This window comes from Ahaetulla prasina, chromosome 13 (assembly GCF_028640845.1).
Source record: "Ahaetulla prasina isolate Xishuangbanna chromosome 13, ASM2864084v1, whole genome shotgun sequence".
NCBI classification, from domain to species: domain Eukaryota; kingdom Metazoa; phylum Chordata; class Lepidosauria; order Squamata; family Colubridae; genus Ahaetulla; species Ahaetulla prasina.
Window position 1 is genome coordinate 1,777,447 of NC_080551.1, and position 24,918 is coordinate 1,802,364.

A 24,918-nucleotide genomic window follows, 5' to 3' on the forward strand; every position below is an offset into this window, starting at 1 on the left:
TTAAAAAACCTATTTGATATGGCTACTTATAGATAAAATATTACTCTCTAAAATTTACAAAAAATTTAAAACCCATAAAATCAATTTGATAATTTAAAATTTAAGCGAGTCCAGCAAGACGAAATAAGTAGGTTTTAAGTTCGCGGTGGAAGGTCCTAAGGTCAGGTATTTGTTGGAGTCCAGGTGGAAGCTCGTTCCATAGGGTAGGAGCCCCCACAGAGAAGGCCCTCCCCCTGGGGGCCGCCAGCCAACATTGCTTGGCATTGACGGCACCCTGAGGAGCCCCTCTCTGTGAGAGCGCACCGGTCGTTGGGAGATAGACGTTGGCAGTAGACGGTCCCGTAGGTATCCCGGTCCTAAGCCATGAAGCGCTTTAAAGGTAGTAACCAACACCTTGATGCGCACCCGGAAGACAACAGGCAGCCAGTGCAGTCTAATAGTACTGAACAATAGTAGAATAATTCCAGCCTTCAGCTATCCAATTATTTCTGGAGTAACTCTTTTATTCTAGAAATCCCAACTGTACAACATGGATTCAGATTCAAAGACTGCATATAAAAACCCACAAGTTCATCTACACACCATTAAACCTGAAGCAAGTCTCGCTTTACAAATAATACAGTGGGTGACCAAACCTTGATGAATGCACGTTGCAATTAAAAAAAAACTTTAGCAAATCCGATTTCAAAAGGCAGGCAACATAAAACCTATCATGGTGACGTTTCGTTAGAGGAAAAAAACATCAGAAAGGAGCATCAGCTCTTAAATTCTAATATGATTTACATAAATTTATATTAATTATATTTCATTAACTATACCAGGGGCCTGCAAACTTGGCTCTTTTAAGACTTGTGGACTTCAACTCCCAGAATCCCCCAGCCAGCAAAAGCTTGCTGGGGGATTCTGGGAGTTGAAGTCCACAAGTCTTAAAAGAGCCAAGTTTGCAGACCCCTGAACAATACATAAAATAAATAGTCCCCTACAAGATCTCCCTGCACTTAGCTAAACCAGTTTTTCTCAAGCTTGGCAATGTTCTGTGACTTCAACTCCCAGAATGCCGCAGCCGGCACGCAGGACTGGCGGGAGTCGGCGTAGACCCCGCCTTCGAGCGGACAGCCGGAGAGCCTGGCTCCACCCACGCCAAATGCCGCGCCCCGCCCTCTGACGCAGTGGCGGGGCGGGGCTACACCGGCCGCGTCCCTCGCAAACCTCGCAGCGACGGCGCGCAGTCCCTCTCTTCTCGCGAGAGGCGTGGCTGTGGGAACGGGCGGGCGGGCGACGCGGAAGTGGCGGAGCAGAGGCGGAGCGGCGGGCGGGCGGGCGCCGTTGGCCGCCTGGCGGGGCTTCCCACTCCATCCTTCCTGGCGGCCGCCCAGCCTCGGCCTCTCCGCCGCGACACCGACCCGCCCGGCGGGAGCGGCGGCCGGCATCGGGCGGGGCACTCTAGGCGGCAGCTACCCCGGCCTCGCCCGGCTTTGCCCACTGGGCGCTGCGGTTCGCCCTTGAGAGGCTGCCCGGCCGGCGCGCCCTTCAGGCGGCAGCGCGTGGGAGCCCGCCCGCTCGCCCCCCCGCGTCCCCTAGGAGCCGGCTGAGGGGCGGCGCGGGTTGCCAGGCGCCCGGTTTCTGCTCGGGAGCGGCGCCAGAACCGAGGCGCGGAGGCTGCGACCGCCCGGCGAGGGCCCCTGGGCTGCCGGGTGAAGGAGGCGGCGGCGGCGGCGGCCAATGAGAGCGCCGCCCTTCCGCCCGGCCAGGTGCTGAAAGAGCCGCCCGGCCTGCCCCTATGGTGGGCTTCGGGAGCAACCGAAGGGGCGGCCGCCTCCCGTCCTTCCTCTTCGCGGCGCTGCTGCTCGTCATCGCGGCGCTGGCCTTCAATTCCTGGAGCTCGTCGTCCCGCCAGACGGTCCTGCAGGAGGAGGTGGCCGAGCTGCAGGGCCAGGCCAAGCGCGGCGATGTGGCTCGGGGCCGCCTGGAGAAGAGGAACTCGGAGCTGCTGCTGCAGGTGGAGGCCCACAAGAAGTCCCTGGAGCAGAGGGAGGCCGACCACAGCCAGCTGAGCGGCCAGCTCCAGGCCAAGGACGGCCAGGTCCGCAAGTGTGAGGACGGCAAGGTGAGGAGGAGGGCGCCCCGTGGGCGCTTAGACTGCGCTTAGTAGCAGGTTCCGCCCGGCTGCCAAAGGAAGGCGGCTCTTCCTGGCCTTGGAGGAGATGAAAGGGAAGCGAAAGGTGGAGGGCCAGAGGTGCCTTGATGCCTCCCTTCCCAATATACGGAGAGGGCCTTCCCTGGAGCAGGGGTCACCAACATTTCGGACCTCAGGGACCACTAAATTCATAATTTTAAATCCCGTGGACTGCTAATATGATCTGCCTAATGACCGGCTGGGTGGGCGTGGCTAGATGGCCATGTGATGGGGTGGGCGTGGCCAACTCAATGTCACTCAATGTGCTGAGTGGTGCCTTGCCAGTCTCTACTCACCCCTCCCCTCCCAGACACTCCTCGCCTGCCCACCTGGGCTCCTTAGGACCCAACAAGAAGCAGTTGTTGGAGCTAAGCAGCCACCATGAGAAAGAGTTGGCAAAACAGCTGGCTCAGTTCAAATTGGATCTGACCGAGAAGGAGGCTCAGCAGGACCTCACTGAGGACTACAAACATAGGCTTTCCAAGCAGAGGGAAGAACTGCGGGAGTGCAAGGCCAGGTACCGGCACACGCAGGCTCACTGGGCTGAGATGGTCAGCCAGTTCCAGGCCATGATGCAGTCCCACTAGAACAAGGCCCTCCGGCTCTTCCCTCCAGCCTTTGCCCAAAGCCCCACACCAGGAGGCTGAAGCAGACCCCAAGTCAGAATTTCTGCCCCTCTCTGACTCACACAAAAAGACCCCAAAGGGGGAGACTCTCTGCAGCAACACAAACGTTCATTGCACGTATCTGTCTCAGGGGCCGTAGTTTGAGGACCCCTGATTTAGTGCACTATACGAAATGCAAATCATTTTTCTGCGGACCACCAAAATTTTCTCATGGACCACCAGTGGTCCATGGACCACCAGTTGGTTACCACTGCCCTGGAGGACAGGAAGGCGCCTCCTCTTGATCTAATTCAGGGGTCTCCAACCTTGGTCCCTTTAAGACTTGTGGACTTCAACTCCCAGAGTTCCTCAGCCAGCTTTGCTTAAGTCTTAAAGGGACCAAGGTTGGAGACCCCTGATCTAATGGATAGAGCCCCCATTCCAGAAGCAAGTGACTCTGGGCACTAAAACAGTGTCTAAAACCATTACCAAAAATACAGACAGGCCTCAACTTACAACAGTCCATATGCTTCAGAAGGCTGGAAGGCTGAATCAACCGTGAGCCTGGTGAGATTTGAACTGCCCCAAATTGCAGGCTACCTGCCAGCTGCCTGCAATTTGGCAGTGTTCAAATCTCACCAGGCTCCAGATTGACTCAGCCATCCGTCCTTCCGAGGTTGGTAAAATGAGGACCCAGATTGTTGTGGGCAAAAGGCTGACTCTAAAGCACTTCGAGAGGGCTGTAAAACGGTATATAACTCTTAAGTGCTATTGCTGTTTAGTGGCACTGAATAAAGTGACTTATGACCGTTCTTCAGTTACAACCTTTGCAACTTCCCCACAGTCACATGATCAGAATTCAGAGGCTTGGCAGCCATTCATATTAATGATGATTGTAGCATCCAGGAGTCACGTGATCCCCTTTTGTGATCTTCTGATCAGCAAAGTCAGTGGGAAAGCCAGATTTACTTAACTGTGACTCACTTAACAACTTAAATAATTCACTTAACTGTGGCAAGAAATGTCATAAAACGGGGCAAAACTCACTGAAGAAATGTCTCGCTTAACAGAAATGTTGGGCTCAGTTGGGGTCATAAGTCGAGGACCACCTAATTAAAATGCCATAAGCAAACAAAATTAACAGGAAAAGGGAGTTAATGCAGCTGCCCCACCAGTTCCCAACCCCTGGGGTCCCCAGCCTTGCTTACATAGTTCAGTATATGCTTTAGTTTGTTCTTCTGAAGCAAGGGTGGGTTGTGGGATTTCAGTCCAGACTTCAACTATAGGCATCTGCAGGGAAAGCACGTTGCCTTCTGCAAATCACTCCTTGGGCACAGGGTATGAGGAGGTAGCTGCCCTGATTAGTTTAAAATACCTGCCTCTTCTTAAGAGGCAAGCCATAAAAAAAAAAGCAGTATGTGTTTTCTAAGACATCAAGTGCTTTTGTTTTGCTGGCTGAGGAACTCTAGGAGTTGAAATCCGCGAGTCTTAAAAGAGCCAAGTTTGCAGACCCCTGGTTTAAGCCAAAGAGAAAAAAGGGGATGTGAAAGTCTCATCCCTCCAGGGATTACAGTCCTTACATTCTCACCCCATCTCTGAGGCTCTCAGATTGAGGCCATAGACAAGGGAAGGTGGGCTGCCTCTAATCAGAATCATTCCTTCTAGAGAATTTTACTCTTGGAACAGGAATCTGTACTATTTCACTACTTATTTTTTGCTTTTAGGTCAAACTTCAGAGCAACATATCATACCAGATGGCAGACATACGTCGCTTAAAAGGTAAATGTTCGTGGTGCAAACATGATTTTATAGCTGAATAACATAGAGTAGTAAAATGTAATGCCAAATAATGCTGTCTTGACCTTTTGGAAGGCGGCTACAAATGTAACCTCTCCTACTTTTTGTGGACTTGTAATTTCCCTTTTAAATATTTGGCTACATAAATATTATAAATTAACTAGATTATAAAACATTAAAAATAGGCAGCATCTCTGAAAAATATCCATTATCTTTTTAATGGGCCTCAAATATAAAACAGCCTCTATTGTTTTGTAACAAAGTAGCTACGGAATAAGGATTCAGAAAGGTATATTTTGTTTTATTTTACTTTAGTAACATATATATTTTTATTACTATTATGGAAAATTACCCAGCCAAAAACAGGCTAAGTTTAAGAGTATGGAGCACTTTTAAAAAATTTTTTACTTTGGCTTAGAACAACTTGCAGAATTGCGTCAAGAATTCCTACGACAAGAGGACTATCTTCATGAATACAAGAAAAACAATACACAACTTCTTAAAAGATTGGAGTACGAAAGGTGAGAGATTAAATGTGAATAAAAGTAACCCAGTTATAAGACATTTTATTGTTGCCAGGTCAGCTCATTTGTTTATGAGTGTAAGGATCAGTGTTGAGTATTATTTTAACCATAATCTTTTGCGGATATTGTATAAAAGAGGTTAAGATGTTTGACCTCAGTCGTATTGTTTGATGGATCAATACAGCTTTAAAATTATTAAGGAGGCGAACAATGCAACATGTTTTGCTTTGCTTGTTTGTAGAAATAAAAACTGCAAGTAGATTGCAGCTCTCCAAAGTCAATAGACAATGTAAAATGGTCAGTTTACTGGTGTTTACAGAGAGTGCTTGCTGCAGTAGTATGCTGCTCTACTTGGGTTCATGACTGATCAAGATTTTTGTGAAGGAGTTCCTCAAAAACGTTAAGAAACCCTGTCTGTCTGCCTCACAAACTCTCCTGTTAACAGTTCATCAAAGGGCAACCATTTTTGAGCCAAGATACCTCAAGTCAGGCTAACTTACAGAATGGATCCAAAATCTGGGACCTAAGACTCCCATCAAATTGAAATTTGGCAAATTTTTATAAAATGTTTTATGACATAATGCAAAATGTCAAACTTCCCCTGCAGTCAAGGGTTGATCTTTGTGCTATACAGCTCATCGTAGCCTATTTTCAAGGCAATCTCTCAATCTCCCTGAATTGTGAAAAGAACTTTTCAAGTATACTAGGACCTCTGCCATTTTTGAAAGCATTGAGGAATCTGGTAAGGAAATAACTCTGAAACAATGATCCCATGGATATCAGGTTGTCTGGTTTCCTATAAAGGCCTTTTAATATATTCAGTATGTTATGCAGAAAAGAACTATACTAGGCAGATCATAAATGATACAGTGGGAAGCCTAGAAAAACTGTCAGTCTCAGTTCTAAATTCCACTCCATCTTGGTTCTAGTTTTCAGTGTGGGCAACAAATCAAGGAACTAAGAATACAACATGAAGAAGATATGAAAAAAATGGAGGAACAAGTTATGCAGGACCAGAAGGTACATCGTTCTCTTTGGGAGGGGTGAATCCAGGAGTCTTCCGCCTGTTTTGGCTCCCTCCCAGCATGGGTATAAGATGGGACTGGCAAGGAGCAGACTTGGCAACGCTCATTGCTGTATCGGGGTAGAGTTTTTATTTTGTTACTCTTGGGCTGCAGGAAGTAGGTGAGGCAAAGGTGAAAAGAAAGACGGATGATTTCTATATGTTGATCCCAACAATGAAATATAAAGCATTGGATTAACTGAAAGATAAATTAATGTTTTCCTTGCAAGTTTAGCTTTTAATGCTTAAGGAACATTTTCACAGCAGGCCACCCATGGGAGCCAATTCACCAAAGACATTGAGAGAGGATTGAGTGAGAGTCCAAAAGTAGTGAAGGCAACTCAAAAACTGAACGAAGTTAAGAATGAAGCACCATCGACCAACAATATATCAGATGGCAAAGGTCTGTGTGGGACAACTGTGGTAAGGCATCAGGGTCCCTCTGGCACTCATGGGAGGATGGCAAATACTTGCCTGTCACATTATGTGGCTAGGCTACAGACTGGTGGCACTGCACAGTTCAATCAACATAGCTTGGGGGGCGGGGGGGTTAACCTGACTGCAGCAGGAGGTTAGACGAGGTAATGTTCCTCTGTTACCTTTCCAACTCCCTTCCCTGGAACAGTCTGAAGGCCCCTAGTTTTAGAGCTTCAGTGGATGGTGCAGCAAAGGGGAAAATACCTTGTTTTGACAGAAAAGATTAAACTCGGAGATGATGCAGGCATGCCTGGAATAGAAGAAAACGACCCTGCCAAAGGTGAAGATACACTCATTGGTTAGTATCTCAAATCTTAATGTTGGCTGTCTCTTGCATTTCTGCTCACTCCGTAGACAGATATTTGAATTGATAAATGGGACCCGGGATATTTAAAAATACTACTCTGATAAGTAAAATACACTTGCAGCATTGTTTCTGGGTTCTTAATTATGTTGTTTTTCAGTTGGCTTTCACAGTTGGCACTAACTGGTTAATGTCCCCTCCTGATCTGAAATATGAGAGATATGGGCTGTAAGGCAGGACTTCTTCATGGAAATCCTGACATTGGTTAGGAAATGTTCTAAGACCTTCCTTTTTAAATGGGTTGTAGTAAGAAGAAGAACCTTTTTAGATACTTTTTTGATCCTTAAAACTTGTGAGAGATTGCTATGTTGAGAGGACTTCTGTGTACTGTCCAGTCCCAAGTTTGAGGCAATGCATTGTTTTTTTTACAAATCTGGAATTGCACATGTCGTGTCCCACTCCTCCGCTGACGGCCGGGTCAGGGAAATCCGAATCAGGCTTGCCTCTGCAGCTCTGCCCAAAGTCCTAGCAAAGTCCTCAGAGCAGGCAGGAGACCAGAAAGTGACTTCAGCAAGATAAGTTCGACTTTGCCTGACTCAGAGACTGCCAGAAAGCAGATCCTTTATATAGGCCATGGGGTGTGGCTCCATGACTCAGCACTCATTAAGGCCTGCCCCTCCCTCCCTTCTGTTGCCTCCGCCTATCCAGTCTTCTGATGCGAGGGTCACTCCAATCAGCAGCTGTTGGAAATAAACTTTCCTCAGGCTCACATGCTGTGGAGGAGGGGGAGGGGTCTAGCTGTTCCGTTTGCCTGGGCATGGAGCCAGGACTGGGGCCGGGAGGCATACATTCCTCCGTGTTCGGGAGCAGATAAGAAGGCCCCGGCTGCTGTGTGAGCGGGCAAGACACAACAGCACAACTTTATTCATTGGTTGTTAATGCTGGTAGATGCTGTAATCAGCAAACCCTTCAGGGCTACTAGGATAGAGACGTGATTCTCTGATTTTCCCCAGGAATTGGCATTATGACCGTTATAACTAGGGAGGCTTATGGTGAACATCTACATTTGTTTAGAGCCACAGCTGGGTCTGTAACAGTCTGTGTCCTGTAGCAAACATTGGTCTTTAGCAGAATTGTTTGTTTGGCCTCTTTGAACCAAGTGCTAAATAATTGCTTTGTAATATGTTTAAGTAGCATTTACAGATGTGAGTCACGGTATGGATTTGTGTTTTTAGCTTTGAAGAAGCCACTTTTTTCAACGTCTCAAAATCAGCATCAGCCTGGTGGGAATGTTTTCACAGAAAACCCCCGTACAGGTGAGATCATGAGTCCTGGGCGACAGTCTCGTTGATTTGCCCTTCATTGTGAGCTTTTCTCTGCATCCTTGAACTCTGGCTTTGTATTTTTGTCTGCTCCAGGTGCAAATGAGGGTAATACTGACATGGTAAACCAGGTACCACCAAACTACCTACAGCGGGCAATTCCTGATCACACATTGGACATTCAAAAACCCAAAAAACAGCTTGCAAAACAGACTTCCAAGGAGAGAGTCAACGACTTTCAGAGAATGAAGCAAAGTGAGTCAGACCATGATAATTGAGCATAATTGCATGTGTTATCTCAAGTTCATTAAAACACCTAATACTACCAGCTGGCTGTTTTAAGTATATTTGTATTCAGATGTCTTTGTTTTAAAAAATCTTAGCCATTAATTGCTGCGCTATAAATCCATCTCAGAAGGTCAGAGCTCGATCTTCTAGCATCCCTACCCAACATGCTAGGGAAGCTCATGGTCCACCACAGTGATATGAGGTTTGTGAATCCATCATCCTGCAGTGCTGTGACGAGAGCTTCATCTAGGTCCTATCCTGAAATGGACTGTGATGAAACAAAGAAAGTGTACTCAGTAGGGATTTAGGTCTTTATGGAATGCATACGGCTAACATAAACTCTCTTTTCTTGAAAAAGTATGCCAAGCTCTAGGATAATTAGCTTCTTTTAAAGAGACTAATGAATCAGATGTTCAAATCTCTGAGATGGCCATCAGGGGTGAGTTGTGAGGAGTTGGGTTTGTGCTCTGTAAACGAAAAAACAACTTCCCATCTCACATATTAATTGCCTTCTTCTTGAACTCTTGGGTTCATGATGTAAATTTGTGGAAGCTGCAGATCTGCAGACCACTTTTACGCTGCCTGATATCAGTGTGCATGATACCATGTGCCATAAGAAAAACACTGAATGAGAGCGATGTGCATGGGAAGATGCCAAGGAGGAAGCCACCAGACTCCAGAAAGCACATTGTAATTTAGCTCAAGTTTGCTAGAGAGCACTTGGGTGACCTAGCCGGTCACTGAGATGACGTTTTGTGGGCCAATAAGGAAAGAACTTACTAAATGCATTGGAACTGAGGAACATAATGTGTAAAGAAAAAAAACTGTAGTTCAAGGAAAGCACCTTATCCTGGCTGTGAGGTGTGGGACTGAGCATCAAAGCCTGGAACAGTGGCAAAATCAGCAAGATTTTTCAGTGGGGACAAATTCAGAATCTAAGCTTTGGGTTGGAAAAAGAATCAGATATAAAATGAAGAAAGCCCTATAGGGCAGGAATCCATGTCAAAAAAAATACCTGGTTGTTTTGGTGGTTCACAAGCTGAATATGAACTAGCTGTGTGATTCAGTTGCAAAAAATGCAAATGCAATATTAGGCTATATTAACAAAATTTAGCATGGAGCTCAAGAGAAGTGATTCTGTGCTGGTGAAATTTATTTATTTACATCTCACCAGATATGGCGGAAGTGGGGGCTCATATCGTGTTAGGGGGGTGCGCGCTCGATGCTTACAGGCGATCGCGCGCCCCGAGCCCTCAAACTTCTCCCGTTCCCCGGATGGTCAGGATCCTCAGGGCCCTGGCCTTCGGCTGATGTTATGCAATGCACGGTCCGTGGCCAACAAGGCCCCCTAATTCACGATCTTATTCAGGGGTGCCGCGGACCTTATGGGCGCATGGAGACCTGGTTGGGCCCAGAAGGGGCGTGCCCTTGTTCAGATGTGCCCACCGGGTTTCCGAGCATTTCATCAGCCGAGGGGCCAGGGTAGGGGTGGTGGGTGGTGGTTGTGATTAGAGAGAGTCTAGAGCCGAGGGAGACCACTGTACCTCAGATTGCCGGGTGCGAATCCTCTTGTGAGATGGGGTCATAGATGTCAGATGGGCTTGCTGGTCGCGCACCTGGCTCCTTGCTACGTGACAGCTGCCCTGCCCGAGCTCCTGGAGGTGCTTGCTGGGTGGTAGTTGAGACCCCAGACTTTTAGTCGGGGGACTTTAACTTGCCATCGTCCGCCTGCCATCGACGGTAGCTCGGGAGTTCATGGCTTCCATGACGGCCTTGGACCTGACCCAAGTAGTTGATGGCCCTACTCACATTTGGGGTGGCACTCTGGACCTGATTTTTGTCTCTGGTCAGTGGTTGAGAGATCTGGACTTAAAGGAAATAGTCATTGAACCTTTGTCATGGTCAGATCACTCTTCTTCGCCTGACTTTCTGACCGCCATTCACCACCGCAGGGAGACGGAGCCGACACGCTGGTTCCGGCCCCAGGCGCCTGATGGACCCGGAGGGGTTCCGGACGGAGCTTGGGCCATTTCCTGAGGGTCTGGCTCACGGCTCGGCTGAGGAACTTGTTGCGGCCTGGGAACGGGCCGCGCGGGGCCTTAGACCGGTCGTGCCTTTGCGGCCTCTGACCCAGCGCAGGTCCCAACCAGCCCTTGGTTCTCCGAGGAGCTGAGAGGGATGAAGCGCCGGAGAAGACGCCTAGAGAGTTCCTGGAGGTCTAGCCGCTCAGAAGCTGATCGGACACTAGTGAAGTCCTATACTAGGGCTTACCTAGTGGCAATGAGGGAAGCGAGGCGCATCACGCCTCCTCATTGCATCGGCAGATAACCGCCCAGCCGCCCTGTTTGGGTGACCCGCTCCCTCCTACATCAGGGGAGCGGGATGACCCGCTGCAGGGACGTGCTGAGGAGTTTAACGGTTATCTATACGATAAAATCGCTCAGCTTCGGGATGGTTTGGTCCAAGATTGCGGTGATACGGGTGAGACGGCTGAGGGTGGTCTTGGTGACATTGTATGGGATGAGTTTGGCCCTGTCGCCCCGAGGACATGGACAGGTTGTTGGGGAGGCTGAATGCCACCACATGTTTATTGGACCTGCCCTCCTGGTTGGTGCTGGCCACGCAGGAGGTGACACGAGGCTGGCTCCAGGCGATTACGAGCGCTTCTTTGGTGGAGGAGTCTTCCGCCGCCTTGAAAGAGGCGGTGGTGAGGCCCTCCTCAAGAAGCCTTCCTGACCCGCTGTTTTAGGTAATTATCGTCGTCTCCAACCCGCCGCGGCGAAGGTTGTAGAGAGTATGGTGGCATATCAGTTTCCTTGCACCTGGATGAAACTGTCTATCTAGACCTGCTCCAGTCCGGTTTCCGACCGGTTACAGCACGGAGACGGCTTTGGTCGCAGGATGATCTCTGGAGGGCCAGGATAGGGGTTGTTCCTCTGCCCTGGTCCTATTAGACCTCTCAGCGGCTTTCGATACCATCGACCATGGTATCCTGCTGCGCCGGTTGGAGGGATTGGGAGTGGGAGGCACCGTTTATCGGTGGTTCTCCTCCTATCTCTCCGACCGGTCGCAGTCGGTGTTGACAGGGGGGCAGAGGGCGGCCCCGAGGCGCCTCACTTGTGGGGTGCCGCAGGGGTCGATTCTCTCGCCCCTTCTGTTTAACATCTACATGAAGCCGTTGGGTGAGATCATCAGTGGTTTCGGTGTGAAGTACCAGCTGTATGCGGATGACACCCAGCTGTACTTTTTCACACCGGACCACCCCAACGGTTATCAAGTGCTGTCCCGGTGTCTGGAGGCCGACGGGTCTGGATGGGGAGAAACAGGCTCAAGCTCAATCCTCCAAGACAGAGTGGCTGTGGATGCCGCATCCCGCACAGTCAGCTAACCGCGGCTGACCATCGGTGGCGAGTCACTGGCCCCGATGGAGAGGGTGCGCAACTTAGGCGCCCTCCTGGATGAACGGCTGTCTCTAGAAGATCATTTGACGGCCGCTCCAGGAGAGCGTTTCACCAGGTTCGCCTGGTGCGCCAGTTGCGCCTTTCTGGACCGGGAGGCCCTATGCACGGTCACCACGCCTCGTGACGCCTCGCCTGGATTACTGCAACGCCTCTACATGGGGCTCCTTGAAGGGCATCCGGAGGCTACAGTTAGTCCAGAATGCGGCTGCGCTGGTGATAGATGGAGCCCCTCGTGGCTCCCGTGATAACACCCATCCTGCGCAGGCTGCACTGGCTACCTGTGGCCTTCCGGTGCGCTTCAAGGTTTTGGTGACCACCTTTAAAGCGCCCATGGCATAGGGCCGGGTTATCTACGGGACCGCCTACTGCGACCAGATACCTCTCACCGACCCGTGCGCCTCACAGGAGGGACTCCTCAGGGTGCCGTCAGCTAGGCAGTGTTGCCTGGCGACGCCCAGGAAGGGCCTTCTCTGTGGGGGCTCCGCCTCTGGAACGAGCTCCCCAGGACTCCGCCAACTTCCGGACCTTCGAACCTTCCGTCGCGAGCTCAAGACACACTTATTCATCTGTGCAGGACTGGCTTAGATTTTAAATTTTCAGGGGTTTTAAATTGATTTTAATATTTATATTTTTATTTTAATAATAGGGCATTGGAATAAGTTTTTTAAAGATTATTTTAATATTGTATATTGATGTTTTATATGCCTGTGAACCGCCCTGAGTCCTTTGGGAGATAGGGCGGTATATAAATTTAAATAATAAATAAATAAAATAAATAAATTATTTTTATAAACAACTCAAGGCAGCAAACATATCTAGTGCATCTTCCTTCTATTTTCCTCACAACAACAAAATTGTGAGTTGGGCTGAGAGAGAGTAACTGGCCCAAAGCTACCCAGCTGCCTTTTGTGGCTAAGGTGGGATGTGACTTCACAGCCTTAACCACTAGACCAAACTGGCTAAATGTTTGTCTAGAGCAGAGGTGTCAAACTCAAGGCCCACAGGGTGCTTAGATCTGGCCCATGGGGGCACCCTGGAAATAGTGATCCGGCCCACGGTGCCTCTGCCAGCGAAAACGGAGCTCGGGAGGCTGCAATGGCCTCCTGCAACCCTCTCCGTTTTGGGCCACCGCAGGCGCCCCCGACATGAGTGACGTTGAGCTAGCCATGCCCACCCACGCCCACCTGGCCCCCACTCAAGGTCAAACAACCCTGATGCGGCCCTCAATGAAATCAAGTTTGACACTCCTGGTCTAGACTATTGTATCCCATTCTGGGCATGGCATTCAAGGAAAGACTTTGATCAATGGCAACATACGAGGTACTGAGCAGCAAGGGCGGTAAGGGAATGCGGATGGGAAAAACTTTGGAGGAATGGTCGAAGGTGTTGAGTATAGCCTGGAGAATATGATGTGGAGATGTGATTTATGTCTTGAAGTATTTTAAAGGGGGGGTCAGCAATAGGTACAAAGAAGAGTTTAGTCAGCCACATGACTGACCCAAGTTTTATAACCTTGTTTACAGTGGGGATTAAGCGAATGGTTTGCTGTGGGTGGGTGTTTTTTTTGTTTTGCTGAAAACCAAAGGTAAAGACTTGTTTTCAGCAAAACCAGCATAAAACACAGTTATGTGACCATGGGACACTGCAAATGGCCATAAATGAGGCCCAGTAGCTGAGCATCAGAAGTGCAGCCATGGGACCATGTGATGGGGGGAACCGTCAGAACTTTGAATCCAGGCCATAAGTACCAGGCTGTCATAGCTTCAAATGTTTGCTCAATGCCTAGTCATAAGTTGAGGACTACCTGTAAGTCCTGTTCAACGGAGACTGGAAGAGAGCCTGGAGAGCTCCCTCCTTGGGATGCTGTAGAAGTGGATTCCTGCACTTGAGCAGAGCGTTGGATTGGATGGCCTCTGGGTCCCTTTTGCAATTACATTCTGATTAACAGGGCTTAGATAAAACTGATCTGAAGCTCAGCTCTTGAGACTTTTTGGATTGTACTATCTTTGAAACATAAAATGCCGTTTTCGTATACTTCAGTAATAGTAATAATAAGGTCCTTGGGAAGGACTGAATAGATGGACAAAATTGCCAAATCCAGTCTGAACATTTGGCTGACTACGCAATGAACCATAATAACAGAATACAGAGTTGGAAGGGACCTTGGAGGACTTCTAGTCTAACCCCCTGCTCAAGCAGGAAACCCTATGCCATTTTGGATAAATGGCTGTCCAGGCTCTTCCTAAAAACCTCTAGTGGGATAGGGATAGACGGGAATAGAATAGGAATGGAAGGGAAGGGAATAAATTGGCCAAGTGTGATTAGACACAAGGAATTTGTCTCTGGTGCATAAACTCTCAGTGTACAGACAAAGAACAATGTCCTACTCATTGATCATAAATCACAAAATACAATCATAATCATAAGATACAAAAACAAGTGATAAATCATAAGATACCAATAGGAGAAGATAGTAGGAAAGGTGAGAAAGTTGAGAAGGTGACAAGGGTAATAGGAATACAGCCTACTACATGGGTAACTATGGTATCTTTAGGCATAAGACGGGGCTGTTGGAGTTGGGCGTTTAGCAGAGTTATGGTATATGGGAAGAAACTATCTTTGTGTCTAGTTCTTTTGCCATGCAATGCCCTATAGTGGCATTGTATGCCAAAACAGCTAACATTGCAGCATTCACAACTTCTGGAGGCAAGTTGTTCCACTGATTAATTGTTCTCACTGTCAGGAAATTTCTCCATAGTTCTAGGTTGCTTCTCTCCTTGATTAGTTTCCACCCAATGCTTCTTGTCCTGCCCTCAGGTACTTTGGAGAATAGTTTGACCCCCTCTTCTTTGTGGCAGCCTCTGAGATATTGGAATACTGCTATCATGTCACCCCTAGTCCTTCTTTTCACTAAACTAGACATACCCAATTCCAGCAACTATTCTTTATATGTTTTAGGCTTCAGTCCCCTGATCATCTTTGGTAACTGGATGCAGTATTCCTAGTGTGGTCTTACCAAGACATTATAAAGTGGTACTAACACTTCATGTTATCTTGATTCTGTCCCTCTGTTAATACAGCCTAGGATAGTGTTGGCTTTTTTGGCTGCTGCCACACACTGCTGGTTAATATTTAAGTGACTGTCCACTAGGACTCCAATCTCTCTCTCATAATTAGTACTATTGAGCCGGGTGCCACCTATTCAACACCTGTGCATTTGGTTTTTCTTGCCTAAACGTAGAACCTTATTTTTATTACCGTTGAATTTAATTTTGTTAAATAGGATGCAATGATCAAGTCTGTTAAGATTCTTTTATATCTTGAGCCAATCTTTTGAAGTTGGTTATTCCTGCCAGTTTGGTGTCATCTGCAAATTTGATGAGTTCCCCTTCTATCCTCTTGTTTAAATCATTAATGAAGATATTGAAGATGTTGCCCCAAAACAGAACCTTGGGATAACCCACTATCAGTTTTGGAAGACAATTTTCTTTTTGGTTCTTAACTGCCACATATTTTAGCTGGGGAAATTGGGAGGGGGATGTTGTTGGAGCAATAGAAAGTTAGTCATAACAACATTCCGTGTTCAAGGTCTTTTGCCTGTGTCTGATGTAGACTGCCTGAAGATTGTATCCAATTGAGTGTGAAGAGTTGATTGGACAATGTGATGAACTTGTGGGTGTGGGGCAGGGCTGTGAACTGTCAACTGGGTGGGGAAAACCTGGAAGCTTTCAGTTTCAGGTTTTCCCAGCTGTGCCAACATGACATCTCTAATAAATTGGAACTTTGAGGAACCTCAAGCCTCAGAGCTTTAGTTCATTGGGGGTGTTCCTTGGAACCCTGACACCCACTGCATCCTTCCCTTCATGCAGATGCAGTTCCATTAAGGACCACACGTTGAGTACAGCTAGTTACGAAACCATCTGGTGGTGATACTGTCTGATCCATATTTTTCTATCTTATCAAGTAGTAGGTTGTGGTCTACTTTATCAAATTTGTAATGTTGAAATATAACAATAATAACAATAACAATAACAACAACAACAATAATAATAATAATAATAATAATAATATCATCATCATCATCCCAGGTCTTTGGGAAACTGAATAGGTGGATAAAAATGCCAAATCCATTCTAAATATCTGGATGACTATGCAACAAACCATAATGTATATCCAACCTCCAATCAATACTGTTTCTTAATCTGAACTTCTGGATATAATTTTGTGTTTCTTAGCATTATCTAACACACTGATGATTTTGAATTGATAGATACACTAATTCAAACATTCTTTTGCTTGGGTTGGGAATATCTGATGATTAAATGGCTTATATCATTAAGACTTGAACACACTTCTCAGAAATAGAGACTTGAGTCATGTTCCCATGAAAGTTCCCATGGAAGAATTGAGCATTTGTAAATATCTTGCAGTTTAGGACAGGGGTCTCCAACCTTGGCAACTTTAAGCCTGGCGGACTTCAACTCCCAGAACCCTTGTCTGGGATTCTGGGAGTTGAAGTCCTCCAGGCTTAAAGTTGCCACGGTTAGAGACCCCTGGTTTAGGACATAGAAAGGTAGATTCTAAAGAGGGAATGAAATCTCTTCTTAAACCCTCTTTAATTTTCAGCTTTTGTGTTCAGCCTCTCCTTGTGTTTTCAGTCCGTTGAGGAATCAACAATTGAGCATTGCAGTCTTATAAAAGGCAAAAGTAAATCCTGGAAGTGCAAAACAGATACAAATTGTCAAGTCACGCAAAGGCACCATTAACGGCTTTCTTGCTTAGGTCCTGGAACAAGAAGGGCAGAAATGAAATGTTCAGATTCACTGTTCCAAACAGCAATATTTTCTAGGAGACTCCTGTTTCTATTCCTGTCCCATTTCCCGCCCAGCCCTTTTCTTTTCCCCAAGGTGTTGCGATTAGGTATTTTTCAGAAGTAGCTTTTACTTACAAACCATGCTCAATCCTGCATTCTAGGATCCTCATGAATACACCTGAATCATACTTGGCCTTTTGAAACTTGATGAAACCAGCTTTCTCCTGTGGGGAGCTAATGGATGTGGATGCATTTCCTGGGCTTTAGTGGGCCAAGCAGCTTCTGTCAGCAAGTAGAAGTTCTTATAAAAAGCTCTCAAAATATTCTTGGCTCTAAAAATGAACATCACTCAGAGCCTGCCTTGTTTGCAAGGTTAAACTATGGTGTTACTGAAAACTTAGAAAGCCAGCAATTCTTTGATGCTAGTATTTTCAATTACAGCTCTTGGGTTTCACAAAGTGGTTGGAGTTTGACAATTCTACTTCTCTAGAGCTTCAGTACATACAACAGTTTGCCCATTCCTTTGGCTGGGTTCTCAGCCTGCCATCATGAGGCAGCCCCCCATCTGCTCTCAGCTAGAGGAGGAACCAAAAATGATCGATCCTAGGAAAGCAAAAACGAGTCCCAGTCTTATGCAGGACCTACTAAAAGAGAGCATGTTAAGTCCCGGAAAGAGCATCCTTTTTCGTGCTTCTGCTTTTAGGTTGGAGCTAAATACCCCAGCCACTCTTTCAGAACAGGACATGTCTGGAGATGTTACGTCACCCTAGCCTCAAAACTCAAGGCAGGGGGCTGGTGGTGGTGGAGTTGCAGAAAGGCAGGTAAAGTCTTTTAACTTTCATCCTCATAGCTTTCCATCAGTGGAAGCATCTTTCCTCAGGTTTTGTTGCTTTTCCAGATAGCAAACTGAGAACTTGAATAGCTTGATCTTTGTAGATAATTAGAATTAAGAACTGCATTATTTTCCACAAATTCTCATACAACATTTATGAAACTCATAACATGTATGCCCTCTGCTTGACTGTTTATGTATGTATGTCTGTGAGAAAGGGGTTGGACTTAAATCTTAGCTGTTTTAAGTGCTGCGTTTGTGAGAGATGCTTTGGAGAAAACCCTGGAAGGATTTGCAAGTTGATTTTGTAAGCATTCCCGGCCACCTCTTGCGTTCCTTTATCATCTGATAATGGGCATTAGGATCCAGTTCATCCACGTAACACAGCACCGGATCTTGCCATTCTTGCAATATACGAGAAGTAGTTTTCTTCAGCTTAATTTGTTTTCATGGTGAAATTTCATTTCACAATTCATACTTTTCTCAAATATTGGGGGATTTTTTTTATAGAGTATGTTACTTATTGTAAATTTAGCCCTTGTGGCCAGGTGTTTTCATCAGCGCAGATAAATGGTGTGCTTAAAAAGTATTCAACCAGTATAAATTGGTTACTTGCCTTCATTTAAAGCAAGCATTTAAAATCTCTGCATGAAAAACACAGCAAATCGAGCCTTGGAAAATAACCATGTGAGATTTTGGACACCTCTTTCTAGTTATTTAGCCAAAAAGGCGATAATCCTTATTCTCGCAACAGAAGTAAGGATCGTGTAACGCGAAGTAAAACATCTACTCTTTACTCACATTGTGGTTTTTTTTTCTCCTGTGAAATTCTGTATAACGAATACTCACCTTTCTGGGGTTTCTGGTGCTGGAAGAGCTGCAAATTCCCTTTCCACAACTTTCCGGACAGGTGACATTGAAGCCTCCCCTTCGATGCTTCCCCCCTCCCCCCTTCTCCTGCCTTCTGACTGAACCTTTGCCTACTTCACAGGCCGGTTCTTTGATGAGAACGAGTCCCCCGTTGATCCTCAGCATGGATCTAAACTGGCGGATTATAATGGGGATGATGGGAACGTGGGTGAGTATGAGGCAGACAAGCAGGCTGAGCTGGCCTACAATGAGGAAGAGGATGGTGATGGTGGTGAAGAAGACGTCCAAGGTGAGCTTGGGCCTTGTCTCCATCCCATTCACTTAACTTCATCCTGTAAAAAACTCTTGGGATTTGTGTAGTTCCATTATTTAGCTGATGGGAAAATACTTTCAGCACCTGAGATTTGACTGTATCTTTTTTGTAGTACTTTTGGGATTGAATGTTTCCAAAATAGAAGCCGTTTTCTTGAACTGGCTTTTTTTGAATCAAATTTATTTATGAAGCTTGGCACTGTGTGTGAAGGGGCAGATCTTAAACTGGAGTATACAACTGAATTTACAGTCCTCTGCTTTGGAGAAACTAGCTGGGATTTTGAGCCCCCTCTAGCAGAAACGATTTAGACAGTGATCTTTCAAAGCAAGCAAGGACACATCCATGGAGATTCTCAGGCCTCCAGGTCATGGCTGCCCCAAAGGCAACTGGACTTTCTGGATTTTCTTTGAAGACATTTCGCTTCTCATCCAAGAAGCTTCTTCAGCTCTAATTTCTAAGTGAAAAAGCTTCTTGGATGAGAAGTGAAATGTCTTCAAAGAAAAACCAGAACATCCAGTTGCCTCTTGAAAAAGCATCTTTGGAATAAACAAGGACAATTTAATTAATCTTCAAAGTGCCACTGAGTGCATTTGCTGCAGAAAACCCGTGAGGCTAAAGGATTATCACTTAACCTAAAGGGCAGATGGAACCCAGTAATCCACCAACACTGACAGAACAAGCCACTAGTATATAAAAAGAGCAAACTTCATTCCTCTCTAGCTCTGAAAATATTAGCTAATTGGGCAATAAAATCTCTGCAAGAAAACAACCAAGATGAGATCCTGGGCTTCAAATATTGCCTTCTATTGAATTTAGAAAGGAGATCTCTAATAGAATGAGAGGGGAATATTAAATGATGAAGTGAAAGGTGAGGTTATAAAACACAAGACTGCTGAAATCCAGTACTCTGGAATGTCTGGGCAAATCAGGGGTGAGTAATTAGCAGATGGCATGTGCCTCATCGCAGCCAGAGCAGCTGGGTCTGGAAATTGGGCCCATTTGGGAGGAAGCATGTAAGGCAAAGCGGGGGGGTGGGGAGTCAGCTTTATATAATGTAAAGCAACCCTGGGCTTTATCCTCTCAAGACCAGGCAGGAGACATCTTGAAATCACTTGTTCTGGGTCATGTGACTATGGGGCTTCAGGTGGAGAAGCTGGCCACGTGCCAAATTGTGGCCTCTCTCATAGGGCCCATTGGGGAAACTTGGTCTCTGTCTTCCTTTCTAGTCCAGCTTCAGACTGCATCTTCCTTCGACCAGCTTCTTCCTGCATGCCACATTGCATTCTGCTCTGCTCAGTTTTGAATCGGATAAACTGAGAAGGCCCAGCATTCTTTACACAATTTATTTTCTCTGTTCTGTTGGATCGGGAAAAAAAAACCCAAAACCAACTGGTCCAGTTTTCTGATAAGGACAGGTCTAATGGGCAAATTATGTATTCCCAAACTGAGGGGGGGTGGGCGGTTGAGAAATCTGGACTCATTCGTTGCGTTGATGTTGCAGTACTACACTACCCCAATCCCACTCTGGTGTGGAAAGGAAAAGGCAGCCTTTGCAGCTAGATGTTCCTCCATGTCTCCCCTCTTCTCCCCCATTTGTGGGAGAGAAACTGAAGGTTGGTTTGCCTCCTTGCGTTGCAGATGATGAGGAGAGGGAGCTGCAAATGGATCTGGTGGACTATGGGAAACCACGCTTCAATGATGTCCTTTAAAGGCCCGGTGACTTTCTTCTGAGAGATGGTGCAAATCTTCAGTGCTTGGTGCAAAAGACCCAGTAGACCAGAGACAGTGCGCTGTTTGACCTGAAAGGTAACATGCAGTGATGTGCGTACGGTCGGGTCCAGCCCTTTGCAAATAAGAGATGCTTTGACCTAGAAAGATGAGCAGTCGGTAGACTGGGCTGCAAGACTGTTCTTTATCTGTAATCTTTGTGTTAATAATTAACATTGCAAAATAATTTTACATGTTTCTGAAATAAAGTGAACGTGTACAGTTTGTATCTCATACATAGTCATGACTTCATTGCAGAAAAAATGTGTATAGATGGAACATTGAAACGGCAATGTATTTAATTCATGCAAGCAAATTGTTTTCTCTCGTCTTGTGACTTGTATTTTATGGTAACAATTCATTTTGAAAAAATAAGACTGAAAATACATGATACGTGTTTATGAAGGATCTTTGTTTAACACAACTCTGCAAGGTCTGTGTGACAGTGACACCATACCGGAATTTCGCCCTAGGAGAATGACTAACGTTATCCATAGCAAATGTTTTGCAAGCTATTCTCATTTTACATATATATTTTTATTAGGCTCTAAAGCGACAAACAGTATTTCGAGCATTCAAAAGCTAGTCTGCTAACCTAAGTTTTTCTTTACAGCCATGGGCTTTGATTGTATGCAATGAAAGATTAATTCATTTAAACTTGCTTAAAACTGTAATCTTGGATCTTTTAAATTCATTCCTCTCTAAACCTGTTGTGTCCAGCTCCTGAGTGATGCTCAGTTCTTTTTAAGAAAAGTACCGCTGGAGGGATTCTGCATGAAAATGGAAAAGGAATCCACAGTCATGCATATGCAGCAAAGAGCATCTTCCGTCTCCTGGGGAGGGCAGGGCCAGATGGGTCGAGTACTTTGGGATGTTCAGAGCAATGGTTACGTCCTGACAGTGACGGGCTATTATCCCAGACGATTTTACCAGCAAGGGCTATTGGGAATAAAATATTTAAGCCCTATATGACAGGGTTGATCATCTTTCACTACAGATCGTTCTTGCTTTAAGACAGTGGTAGGGAGTGAAAATTCCCGATGCCGTCGCTAAGCAAGAGTCATAAAGTGCAATGTGACATGATCATGTTACTGTACTTAGAATGCAGCTTCAACATTTCAGGTTGCCATTGTTATATGAATTCTGTGGTGGTGTTAATTGCAATCCACGTGATTGCCCCTTGTAACCTCCGACTGCCTTCCCAATTGACTTTGATTGTTGGAAGCCAGCAGTGAAGACCACAGATAGTGACTATTAAAAAAAAGTGACCGCAGAACGAACCATGGGATGTTGCAACATTATAATTGAGAGTCAGTTGCTGAACACCTAGATTGAGATCACACGACTGCAGGTGTGCTTTGACCATTGTTAAGTACAAGGACCACTTGCCTCAGTGCTGTTGTAAATTGAGTTACTGAATGAGTGGTCATTAAGCCACGACCACCTGTATTTCTGTGCTCAGGTTAAAGTTCATTTTTGATGAATAAAGTCCATTTGTGATCACTGCATTACACTGAATTTCATTAGAAAATTATTCATTTCTGACAATTAAAATAGAAGTCTCTATCTGGGATTATTTTGAGCCATAAGACGAAAGCAGGGCCCCTCGAGGGGAATTGTTCTGCCTGCAACTTTTTTTTCTGTGCTGTAAAAAACCTGCTGTGTTTACACACAAATGTAAGGCTGAATCTGCAGCCCTGTCCTGTTCTTCATAATCCTCCCCCCCCCTTTTATGTTTCAACTGATGAACTGACAAAACTATTTCCAAAGCTAGGTGTAATTTTGTTAAGAATCTACTGTTGAAATTGAACATTTAATAGGGTTTAATAAAATCTTAATATAGCTTCTGTGTCTGCCTTTGTGTTCCTCTCTCCTCTTGGCAATGCACAGTGAAGGGAAATGAAAATTTCCCACATCTTCAACACAATTTTGCTTCTAGCAACAGTTGTGTATGTGTACATGTTTTATTTAAATATAATCCCTTAACATTTCTCTCTGTAAATGTTTTGGTCCTCTCTGCCCAGTTTTCCAACCTCTCTGGGTTAATTACAAACTTCATTCCCCAAATTTGACAAGCAGCCCATCATCCGTCTCATTGTGCTGCTCCTTGCAAGTGTTGAATGCCGGCTCCAAGATGGAGCCCTGTGGGTCAGGGGTCTCCAACCTTGGTCCCTTTAAGACTTGTGGACTTCAACTCCCAGAGCTTTGCTGGCTGAGGGACTCTGAGAGTTGAAGTCCACAAGTCTTAAAGGGACCAAGGTTGGAGACCCCCTGCTATGGCTCCCTCCTCCTCTACCTCCCTATGCAGCCCTTCACGTTGGTGGCCGTCTTGCCATCGGGCCAGTCTGCGGGCACTCTGGTACTCCTGGCGGGGCGAAGGGGGGGTGGGTGGGCTGCTTGGCTACGCATCATGCAGGCGCAGCCTCTGCCAGGCCCCTCCCCCCCCTGCTCCGCTTTCTGCCCAGGAAAGAAGCCCCAGATCCGAGCGGGGTCCCGGCCGTCCATTTCCATTTGCTGAAGAGAGGCGCCCCCGGGTCTGCTGGAGCGGCTCCCCGCTAGGCCCCTCGCTCGACCCTCCTTTCCTGCCAAAGCCTCCCCGGGAGCCTTCGCCTTCCGCCAGCCCTGCGCTCCCTTCCACCGGGCAGCGTCTCGGCCATAGCGTCGGAGCCCCGGACGGAAGGCGCCTCCTGAGCGGCCTCTCCGAAACCGACCCGGGAGAAGCCTCGACGCGACGCCCCGCCCCACGCGCGCGCCTGCGCAGTGTCGGCGTCGGGCAGGCCGCCGGGCTCGCGCCTTCCCTCCTCCCCCGCCAGCATCCGGGTCCTTCCGCGCGGTGCAGCAGGTCGGTAGGCGGGAAATGGCGACCGGCCGCTGCTGGGGCTGCTGAGCGCGACCGAGACCCGGCGGCAGCGGGACCGGCGGCGGCGGCGGCGGCGGCGCTTTGTAGGAGCCGCGCGGCGGGGGAGGCCTGCCGGGCCTGGGCTGCCCTGCCGCCGCGGGGCCGGTCTCCGGCGGCGGGGAGGCGCCCGACTGCCCCACCTTCCCCTCGGCGCTTCACAGGTAACCGCCGCGAGTGGCGCGGGAGGCGGCGGCGGCGGCCACGGCGGCGGGCCCGGGAGGCGCGCTCTTCGCCCGGGGCTCCCGCGCAGGCCTTGCGCCCGCCCACCCGCCCACCCGCCTAGGCCGAGCTTGCCGCCGCGGGCGCCCCTGTTGCTCTGGGCCGGGCCGGCCGGGTGGGCGAGCGAGCGAGCGAGGGGGGGAGGGAGCGCGTGCCGCCTGCGCCGCGGCCGGTGGGTTCTGGCGGGCCCTTAGCAACGGGGCCGGCGAGGCGAGCGGGAAGCGGCGCTCCAAGGTCATCGGCGCGCGGGGAGCCTCCGCCGGGCGATCCCGCCAGGAACCCCCCCCCGGAGGGTCGTCCTCCGCCGAGCCCCGGAGCAGCGCCCTTGCCCCGCGGGCGGCGGGGGAGCCCTCGGGACCGGGGAGCCGCCTTTGTTCCCCGCGGCGCAGCGCCGGGCGGGGAGGCGGTGGGCACAATGGGGCTGGAAGTCGGGGCGCCGGGCGGCGGCGGGGGGCTTCTCCTCTCGGCGGGCGGGGATCGCGCCATCCCGGTAGGCGGGGAGCCCGAGACCCTCGGAGGTGGAGCCGGCGCAGAGTTTGCCTCTCCCGGCTGCTCCACCTGCTCGCCGTCGGGTGGGAGAAGGAGCGCTGCTGCCTCGCTTGTCGGTTTCGGTTTGGTCCTGGCTCCCTTGCACGACCTGCCCTTTCACTCGGCCCGCAAAGGCGCAGAAACGGACTCATTCGGGATTTGGCACCATAGAACCGGGGAAGGAAAGCGGCGCTCCTGCCATGACTGAGGCGGGAGAGGGATGTGGGGAGAGCCGAGGGTGCCTGCAGAAGGAAGCCCGAGGAGTAGGGAGACTTCCAGGGCTAAGGAAGCCGCGCTTCCCTCGGGGTCTCAGTCCCGGACTCTTTCAAGACTCTTCTAAGGTGGTTTTCAAATCTATTTGCTCATCAATTATTGTTTGCGTTTACCGGACGAATAATTTAATCTCTTGTTTTCCATTTCTCCCCTAGTAAAATGGGAATAATTCATCACAAACTGTTGGTGCTGCAAGGGTTAATTACTTAATGTTAATAAAGGCATTTGAAGATTAAAAAGGGCCTACAGGTAAGTTAACTAAAGTTCGTATTAGTCATTGAAGTGTACTAGTGATTTTTATTCATTCTGTATTTGAAGAAATGGAGTCGCGATGAATGTTGTTTTTGGGTGGGAGAAGAATAGGCACTGTGTGTTTTGCCTTTCCTG

At 47.8% G+C, this 24,918-nt stretch overlaps 2 protein-coding genes across 7 annotated transcripts in view; both read left to right on the plus strand.

The window, feature by feature from the left end:
* Nucleotides 1-1,294: 1,294 nt before the first annotated feature.
* Nucleotides 1,295-22,455, plus strand: GOLM2 (golgi membrane protein 2). Of its 4 annotated transcripts, none has more exons than XM_058155747.1 (10): nt 1,295-2,107; nt 4,506-4,560; nt 4,997-5,099; nt 6,032-6,122; nt 6,433-6,568; nt 6,860-6,940; nt 8,182-8,262; nt 8,365-8,523; nt 18,654-18,821; nt 20,484-22,455. In XM_058155747.1, exons 1-10 carry the CDS (start codon nt 1,781-1,783, stop codon nt 20,552-20,554), a joined length of 1,272 nt encoding a protein of 423 aa, XP_058011730.1. In that variant the 5' UTR covers nt 1,295-1,780; the 3' UTR covers nt 20,555-22,455. The 4 variants fall into 4 exon arrangements, with proteins under 4 accessions (XP_058011730.1, XP_058011731.1, XP_058011732.1 ...); XM_058155748.1 differs by having other exon boundaries at nt 1,296-2,107; nt 6,430-6,568; nt 18,654-18,740; XM_058155746.1 differs by having other exon boundaries at nt 1,297-2,107; nt 6,430-6,568.
* Nucleotides 22,456-23,378: 923 nt separating this feature from the next.
* CTDSPL2 (CTD small phosphatase like 2) overlaps nt 23,379-24,918 on the plus strand; it is a 40,789-nt gene continuing 39,249 nt past the window's right edge. For all 3 annotated transcript variants that reach the window (XM_058155740.1, XM_058155741.1, XM_058155739.1), the window contains exons 1-2: nt 23,379-23,672; nt 24,687-24,780. The gene's annotated coding sequence lies outside the window, so the exon portion shown is untranslated. The remainder of the gene's footprint in view (nt 23,673-24,686; nt 24,781-24,918) is intronic.

Bases quoted from the DNA above. Each gene is read 5' to 3' on its own strand.
- GOLM2 (XM_058155746.1), top strand. From the start codon at position 1,781: ATGGTGGGCTTCGGGAGCAACCGAAGGGGCGGCCGCCTCCCGTCCTTC. The intron at 2,108-4,505 runs GTGAGGAGGAGG...TTTTGCTTTTAG, and splicing joins GCAAGTGTGAGGACGGCAAG to GTCAAACTTCAGAGCAACAT. The intron at 8,524-18,653 runs GTGAGTCAGACC...CCTACTTCACAG, and splicing joins CTTTCAGAGAATGAAGCAAA to GCCGGTTCTTTGATGAGAAC.